General features: G+C 49.7%; 1 protein-coding gene across 1 annotated transcript in view; it reads right to left on the bottom strand.

Moving 5' to 3' along the window:
* Positions 1 to 9,531, bottom strand: part of cass4 (Cas scaffold protein family member 4) — a 131,359-nt gene that overhangs the window by 12,476 nt on the left and 109,352 nt on the right. Inside the window, exon 3 of the mRNA XM_052474484.1 lies at positions 6,247 to 6,396. Coding sequence (XP_052330444.1) covers positions 6,247 to 6,396 — 150 coding nt within the window. The remainder of the gene's footprint in view (positions 1 to 6,246; positions 6,397 to 9,531) is intronic.

Raw genomic sequence — 9,531 nt, 5'->3', positions numbered from 1 at the left:
CAACTCATATAACAACTCATATAACAACTCATATAACAACTCATATACTCATATAACAACTCATATACTCATATAACAACTCATATACTCATATAACAACTCATATACTCATATAACAACTCATATACTCATATAACAACTCATATAACAACTCATATACTCATATAACAACTCATATAACAACTCATATAACAACTCATATAACAACTCATATACTCATATAACAACTCATATAACAACTCATATACTCATATATCATCTCATATACTACTCATATAACAACTCATATACTCATATAACAACTCATATACTCATATAACAACTCATATACTCATATAACAACTCATATACTCATATAACAACTCATATACTCATATAACAACTCATATACTCCTATAACAACTCATATAACAACTCATATACTCATATAACAACTCATATACTCATATAACAACTCATATAACAACTCATATACTCATATAACAACTCATATAACAACTCATATACTCATATAACAACTCATATACTCATATAACAACTCATATACTCATATAACAACTCATATACTCATATAACAACTCATATACTCATATAACAACTCATATACTCATATAACAACTCATATAACAACTCATATACTCATATAACAACTCATATAACAACTCATATACTCATATAACAACTCATATACTCATATAACAACTCATATACTCATATAACAACTCATATAACAACTCATATAACAACTCATATACTCATATGACAACTCATACACTCATATAACAACTCATATACTCCTATAACAACTCATATAACAACTCATATAGCAACTCATATAACAACTCATATACTCATATGACAACTCATACACTCATATAACAACTCATATACTCCTATAACAACTCATATAACAACTCATATAGCAACTCATATAACAACTCATATACTCATATAACAACTCATATACTCATATAACAACAAGGATGTAGGTAGCCTAGTGGTTAGAGTGTAGGGGCGGCAGGTATCCTTGTGGTTAGAGTGTAGGGGCGGGCAGGTAGCCTAGTAGTTAGAGTGTAGGGGGGCTGCAGGTAGCCTAGTGGTTAGAGTGTAGGGGCTCAGGTATCCTTGTGGTTAGAGTGTAGAGGTGGCAGGTAGCCTAGTGGTTAGAGTGTAGAGGTGGCAGGTAGCCTAGTGGTTAGAGTGTAGAGGTGGCAGGTAGCCTAGTGGTTAGAGTGTAGAGGTGGCAGGTAGCCTAGTGGTTAGAATGTAGGGGCGGCAGGTAGCCTAGTGGTTAGAATGTAGGGGCGGCAGGTATCCTTGTGGTTAGAGTGTAGGGGGGCTGCAGGTAGCCTAGTGGTTAGAGTGTAGGGGCGGCAGGTATCCTTGTGGTTAGAGTGTAGAGGTGGCAGGTAGCCTAGTGGTTAGAGTGTAGAGGTGGCAGGTAGCCTAGTGGTTAGAGTGTAGAGGTGGCAGGTAGCCTAGTGGTTAGAGTGTAGAGGTGGCAGGTAGCCTAGTGGTTAGAATGTAGGGGCGGCAGGTAGCCTAGTGGTTAGAATGTAGGGGCGGCAGGTATCCTTGTGGTTAGAGTGTAGGGGGCGGCAGGTAGCCTAGTGGTTAGAGTGTAGGGGCGGCAGGTATCCTAGTGGTTAGAGTGTAGGGGCGGCAGGTAGCCTAGTAGTTAGAGTGGAGGGCGGCAGGTAGCCTAGTGGTTAGAGTGTAGGGGCGGCAGGTATCCTAGTGGTTAGAGTGTAGGGGCGGCAGGTAGCCTAGTAGTTAGAGTGGAGGGGCGGCAGGTAGCCTAGTGGTTAGAGTGTTGGACTAGTAACTGAAAGGTTGCTCGATCAAATCCCCGAGCTGACAAGGTACAAATCTGTCGTTCTGCCCCTGAACAAGCAGTTAACCCACTGTTCCAAGGCTGTCGGTGTAGGCTGTCATTGTAAATAAGAATTTGTTCTTAACTGACTTGCCTAGTTAACTAAAGGTAAAATCACATCAGGGGTGTAAATACTTGAGTAAAAATTATTTAAAGTACTACTTAAGTAGTTTTTGGGGGTATCTGTACTCTACTTTACTATTTATATATTTGACAACTTTTTCTTCACGACATTCCTTATGAAAATACCATACTTTTACTCCATACTTTTTCCATGTGCCCCTGGCTATCCGTAAATAAAAACATTAGAAATGGTGTCGTCTGGTTTGCTTAATATAAGGAATTACAAATGATTGACACTTGTACTTTTGACACTTCAGTATATTTCAGTAATTACATTTACTTTTGTTACTTTATATTTTAAACCAAATACTTTTGGACTTTTACTCAAGTAGTATTTCACTGGGTCATTACTATAGTAGTATTTCACTGGGTCATTACTATAGTAGTATTTCACTTGAGTCATTTTCTATCAAGGTATCTTTAATGTTTGATAATTATGCACTTTTTCCACCACTGACAAGGTATCTCTACTTTTACTCAAACATGACAATTTGGGGGCCTCCCGGTGGCTCAGTGGTCTAAAGCTAGAGATTCTGAGTTCGAGTCCAGGCTCTGTCGCAGGCGGCCGCGACCGGAAGCCAATGGGGCGGCGCACAATTGGCCCAGCGTCGTCCGGGTTAGGGAGGGTTTGGTCAGCAGGGATGTCCTTGTCTCATCGCGCACTAGCGACTCCTGTGGCGGTTTGCCAGGTGCACGGTGTTTCCTCCGACACATTGGTGCGGCTGGCTTCCGGGTTGGATGTGCGTTGTGTTAAGAATCAGTGCGGCTTGGTTGGGTTGTGTATCGGAGGACGCATGTAACTGTAACTACCAATTGATACCACGAAATTGGGGAGAAAAAAGGGGTAAAGTAATAAATAAATAAATAAAAAAATAAATATGATAATTGGGTTCTTTCTCCACCACTAGTCCACATCACACCACGACAGACCAGCACTGCTCTGTTCACACACACACACACACACACACACACACACACACACACACACACACACACACACACACACACACACACACACACACACACACACACACACACACACACACACACACACACACACACACACACTTCGGGCACCACTAAATGACACCAGGAGACAACAGAGAGCGGGTGATATGTGTACGTGTGTGTGTCTGTTTGTGTGTGCGTGTGTGTGTTTGTGTGTACGTGTGTGTGTCTGTTTGTGTGTGCGTGTGTGTGTGTGTGTGTGAGTACGTGTGTGTGTGTCTGTCTGTTTGTGTGTACGTGTGTGTGTGTGTGTTGTGTGTACGTGTGTGTGTGTGTGTGTTTGTGTGTACGTGTGTGTGTGTGTGTGTTTGTGTGTACGTGTGTGTGTCTGTTTGTGTGTGCGTGTGTGTGTGTGTGTGTGAGTACGTGTGTGTGTGTCTGTCTGTTTGTGTGTACGTGTGTGTGTGTGTTTGTGTGTACGTGTGTGTGTGTGTGTGTTTGTGTGTACGTGTGTGTGTGTGTTTGTGTGTGTGTGTGAGTGAGTGTATTAGCAGGCTCATAAAGACTAAAGCTGCATGCCGGTCTCCCCATCTGGTAACGAATTTGCCAGCCGGGGATTCAACCTCTAACCCTCTCCCCTAACCCAGACCCTAACCTCTAACCCTCTCCCCTAACCCAGACCCTAACCTCTAACCCTCTCCCCTAACCCAGACCCTAACCTCTAACCCTCTCCCCTAACCCAGACCCTAACCTCTAACCCTCTCCCCTAACCCAGACCCTAACCTCTAACCCTCTCCCCTAAGCCAGACCCTAACCTCTAAACCTCTCCCCTAACCCAGACCCTAACCTCTAACCCTCTCCCTAACCCAGACCCTAACCTCTAACCCTCTCCCCTAACCCAGACCCTAACCTCTAACCCTCTCCCTAACCCAGACCCTAACCTCTAACCCTCTCCCCTAACCCAGACCCTAACCTCTAACCCTCTCCCCTAACCCAGACCCTAACCTCTGACTCTCTCCCCTAACCTCTAACCCTCTCCCCTAACCCAGACCCTAACCTCTAACCCTCTCCCCTAACCCAGACCCTAACCTCTAACCCTCTCCCCTAACCCAGACCCTAACCTCTAACCCTCTCCCCTAACCCAGACCCTAACCTCTAACCCTCTCCCCTAACCCAGACCCTAACCTCTAACCCTCTCCCCTAACCCAGACCCTAACCTCTAACCCTCTCCCCTAACCCAGACCCTAACCTCTAACCCTCTCCCCTAACCCAGACCCTAACCTCTAACCCTCTCCCCTAACCCGGACCCTAACCTCTGACTCTCTCCCCTAACCTCTAACCCTCTCCCCTAACCCAGACCCTAACCTCTAACCCTCTCCCCTAACCCAGACCCTAACCTCTAACCCTCTCCCCTAACCCAGACCCTAACCTCTAACCCTCTCCCCTAACCCAGACCCTAACCTCTAACCCTCTCCCCTAACCCAGACCCTAACCTCTAACCCTCTCCCCTAACCCAGACCCTAACCTCTAACCCTCTCCCCCTAACCCAGACCCTAACCTCTAACCCTCTCCCCTAAGCCAGACCCTAACCTCTAACCCTCTCCCCTAACCCAGACCCTAACCTCTTACCCTCTCCCCTAACCCAGACCCTAACCTCTAACACTCTCCCCTAACCCAGACCCTAACCTCTAACCCTCTCCCCCAACCCAGACCCTAACCTCTAACCCTCTCCTAACCCAGACCCTAACCTCTGACTCTCTCCCCTAACCTCCTAACCCTCTCCCCTAACCCAGACCCTAACCTCTAACCCTCTCCCCAACCCAGACCCTAACCTCTAACCCTCTCCCTAACCCAGACCCTAACCTCTAACCCTCTCCCCTAACCCAGACCCTAACCTCTAACCCTCTCCCCTAACCCAGACCCTAACCTCTAACCCTCTCCCCTAACCCAGACCCTAACCTCTAACCCTCTCCCCTAACCCAGACACCAAACTCTAACCCTCTCCCCTAACCCAGACCCCAACCTCTAACCCTCTCCCCTAACCCAGACACCAAACTCTAACCCTCTCCCCTAACCCAGACCCCAACCCTCTCCCTAACTCCAGACCCCAACCTCTAACCCTCTCCCCCTAACCCAGACACCAAACTCTAACCCTCTCCCCTAACCCAGACCCCAACCCTTTCCCCTAACCCAGACCCTAACCTCTAACCCTCTCCCCTAACCCAGACCCTAACCTCTAACCCTCTCTCCCTAACCCAGACCCTAACCTCTAACCCTCTCCCCTAACCCAGACCCTAACCTGGGGACTAACCCTCTCCCCTAACCCAGACCCTAACCTCTAACCCTCTCCCTAACCCAGACCCTAACCTCTAACCCTCTCCCCTAACCCGACCCTAACCTCTAACCCTCTCCCCTAACCCAGACCCTAACCTCTAACCCTCTCCCCTAACCCAGACCCTATGAACCTCTAACCCTCTCCCCTAACCCAGACCCTAACCTCTAACCCTCTCCCCCTAAGCCAGACCCTAACCTCTAACCCTCTCCCTAACCCAGACCCTAACCTCTAACCCTCTCCCCTAACCCAGACCCTAACCTCTAACCCTCTCCCCTAACCCAGACCCTAACCTCTAACCCTCTCCCCTAAGCCAGACCCTAACCTCTAACCCTCTCCCCTAACCCAGACCCTAACCTCTTACCCTCTCCCCCTAACCCAGACCCTAACCTCTAACACTCTCCCTAACCCAGACCCTAACCTCTAACCCTCTCCCTAACCCAGACCCTAACCTCTAACCCTCTCCTAACCCAGACCCTAACCTCTGAAGAACCCTCTCCCCTAACTCCAGACCCTAGGAGAACCCTCTCCCCTAACCCAGACCCTAACCTCTAACCCTCTCCCCTAACCCAGACCCTAAGAACCCTCTCCCCTAACCCAGACCCTAACCTCTAACCCTCTCCCCTAACCCAGACCCTAACCTCTAACCCTCTCCCCTAACCCAGACCCTAACCTCTAACTCTCTCCCCTAACCCAGACACCAAACTCTAACCCTCTCCCCTAACCCAGACCCCAACCTCTAACCCTCTCCCCTAACCCAGACACCAAACTCTAACCCTCTCCCCTAACCCAGACCCCAACCCTCTCCCCTAACCCAGACCCCAACCTCTAACCCTCTCCCCTAACCCAGACACCAAACTCTAACCCTCTCCCCTAACCCAGACCCCAACCCTTTCCCCTAACCCAGACCCCTACTTCTAACCCTACACCAGTAGGCTGGCTGATCTGGCTAGGTGGTGTGGTAACAGACCTTGTAGGCACGGTCCATGCATTCGTAGGCGGGGCTGGAGGACTGGGTGTGTCGGGATATGCTGGGGATCTGGTAGAGGTTCCCCGGCCTATCAGAGTCACTGTCATGACTGCTGCCTGGGTCAACACTACCAGCACCAGGAACCTCGCCCTGTGGTGGAGAGAAGAGAAGTAAGGAGGGAGAGGAGATGAGACGAGAGGAGGGGAGATGGGGAGATGAAGAGGAGGGGAGAGGAGGGGAGATGAAGAGGAGATGAGAGGAGGGGAGATGAAGAGGAGATGAGAGGGGGAGACGAAGAGGGGAGAGATGAGGGAGATGAGAGAGAGGAGGAGACGAGAGGAGGGAGAGATGAGAGGAGGGGAGATGAAGAGGAGATGAGAGGAGGGGAGATGAAGAAGAGATGAGAGGAGGGGAGATGAAGAAGAGATGAGAGGAGGGGAGATGAAGAAGAGATGAGAGGATTGGAGATGAAGAGGAGATGAGAGGAGGGGAGATGAAGAGGAGATGAGAGGAGGGGAGATGAAGAAGAGATGAGAGGAGGGGAGATGAAGAAGAGATGAGAGGAGGGGAGATGAAGAAGAGATGAGAGGAGGGGAGATGAAGAGGAGATGAGAGGAGGGGAGATGAAGAGGAGATGAGAGAAGAGAGGGGAGATGAAGAGGAGATGAGAGGAGGGGAGATGAAGAGGAGATGAGAGGAGGGGAGATGAAGAGGAGATGAGAGAAGAGAGGAGATGAAGAGGAGATGAGAGGAGGGAGATGAAGAGGAGATGAGAGGAGGATGAGGAGATGAGATGAAGAAGAGATGAGAGGATTGGAGATGAAGAGGAGACGAGAGGAGGGGAGATGAAGAGGAGATGAGAGAAGAGGGGAGATGAAGAGGAGATGAGAGGAGGGGAGATGAAGAGGAGATGAGAGGAGGGGAGATGAAGAGGAGACGAGAGGAGGGGAGATGAAGAAGAGACGAGAGGAGGGGAGATGAAGAGGAGATGAGAGGAGGGGAGATGAAGAAGAGATGAGAGGAGGGGAGATGAAGAAGAGATGAGAGGATTGGAGATGAAGAGGAGACGAGAGGAGGGGAGATGAAGAGGAGATGAGAGAAGAGAGGAGATGAAGAGGAGATGAGAGAGGAGGGGAGGGGAGATGAAGAGGAGACGAGAGGAGGGGAGATGAAGAGGAGATGAGAGGAGGGGAGATGAAGAAGAGATGAGAGGAGGGGAGATGAAGAAGAGATGAGAGGATTGGAGATGAAGAGGAGACGAGAGGAGGGGAGATGAAGAGAGATGAGAGAGAGGGGAGATGAAGAGGAGAGAGAGGCGGGGAGATGAAGAGGAGAGAGAGAAGAGGGGAGATGAAGAGGAGAGGAGAGGAGGGGAGATGAAGAGGAGATGAGAGGAGGGGAGATGAAGAGAGAGGAGAGGCGGGGAGATGAAGAGAGAGAGGAGAGGAGGAGATGAAGAAGAGAGGAGAGGAAGGGAGATGAGAGAGAGATGAGAGGAGGAGATGAAGAGGAGATGAGAGGAGGGAGATGAAGAGGAGAGGAGAGGAGGGAGATGAGATGAGAGATGAGGGAGGGAGATGAAGAGGAGACGAGAGGAGGGGAGATGAAGAAGAGATGAGAGGATTGGAGATGAAGAGGAGATGAGAGGAGGGGAGATGAAGAGAGATGAGAGGATTGGAGATGAAGAGGAGATGAGAGGATTGGAGATGAAGAGGAGACGAGAGGAGGGGAGATGAAGAGAGATGAGAGGAGGGGAGATGAAGAGATGAGAGGAGGGGAGATGAAGAGGAGACGAGAGGAGAGGAGGAATTCAGAAGAGATGAAGAGGAGATGAGAGAGGGGAGGAGGGAGATGAAGAGGAGATGAGAGGAGGGGAGAGGAAGATGAGATGAGAGGAGGGGAGATGAAGAAGAGATGAGAGGAGGGGAGATGAAGAAAAGATGAGAGGAGGGGAGATGAAGAGGAGAGGAGTGGAGGGGAGATGAAGGAGATGAAGGAGAGGAGATGAAGAGAAGAGGGGAGATGGAGAGGAGATGAGAGAAGGGAGAGAGGAGATGAAGAGGAGATGAGATGAGAGGAGGGGAGATGAAGAGTAGACGAGATGAGAGGAGGGAAGATGAAGAGGAGATGAGACGAGGGGAGGGGAGATGAAGAGGAGGGGAGAGGAGGGGAGATGAAGAGTAGATGAGACGAGAGGAGGGGAGGGGAGATGAAGAGGAGATGAGACAAGAGGAGAGGAAGAGGAGATGAAGAGAAGATGCGACAAGAGGAGAGGAAGAGGAGAGGAAGAGGAGATTAGAACTTAAATAGTTACAAGGGAAATGTATCTTATACTTCCAAAACACACACACAGACACACACTAGGGTTGATTTACCGCCCAAAACCACTCGCTTATCCGGGGATAAATAACTGTGAGAAACTGGTAAATTACTTATATGAACAGTGTGGCTTGAAATGTAGCTGTTAAATTATATGCGGCCTCTGCATGATGAATTATCAACGTTGAGGATGAGTACAGACAGCCCATCAAAGGGTGGGGACAGACAGCCCATCTCAGGGTGAGTACAGCCCATCTCAGGGTGAGTACAGACAGCCCATCTCAGGGTGAGTACAGACAGACCATCTCAGGGTGGGTACAGACACCCCATCTCAGGGTGGGTACAGACACCCCATCTCAGGGTGAGTACAGACAGCCCATCTCAGGGTGAGTACAGACAGCCCATCTCAGGGTGAGTACAGACAGCCCATCTCAGGGTGAGTACAGACAGCCCATCTCAGGGTGAGTACAGACAGCCCATCTCAGGGTGAGTACAGACAGCCCATCTCAGGGTGAGTACAGACAGCCCATCTCAGGGTGAGTACAGACAGCCCATCTCAGGGTGAGTACAGACAGCCCATCTCAGGGTGAGTACAGACAGCCCATCTCAGGGTGAGTACAGACAGCCCATCTCAGGGTGGGGACAGACAGCCCATCTCAGGGTGAGTACAGACAGCCCATCTCAGGGTGGGGACAGACAGCCCATCTCAGGGTGGGGACAGACAGCCCATCTCAGGGTGGGGACAGACAGCCCATCTCAGGGTGGGGACAGACAGCCCATCTCAGGGTGGGGACAGACAGCCCATCTCAGGGTGGGTACAGACAGACCATCTCAGGATGAATACAGCCCATCTCAGGGTGAGTACAGACAGCCCATCTCAGGGTGAGTACAGACAGCCCATCTCAGGGTGGGGACAGACAGCCCATCTCAGGGTGGGGACAGACAGCCCATCTCAGGGTGGGGACA

The sequence above is a fragment of the Oncorhynchus keta genome, chromosome 21 (assembly GCF_023373465.1).
Source record: "Oncorhynchus keta strain PuntledgeMale-10-30-2019 chromosome 21, Oket_V2, whole genome shotgun sequence".
Lineage (NCBI taxonomy): Eukaryota > Metazoa > Chordata > Actinopteri > Salmoniformes > Salmonidae > Oncorhynchus > Oncorhynchus keta.
This window is presented reverse-complemented; position numbering and strand designations above follow the sequence as displayed.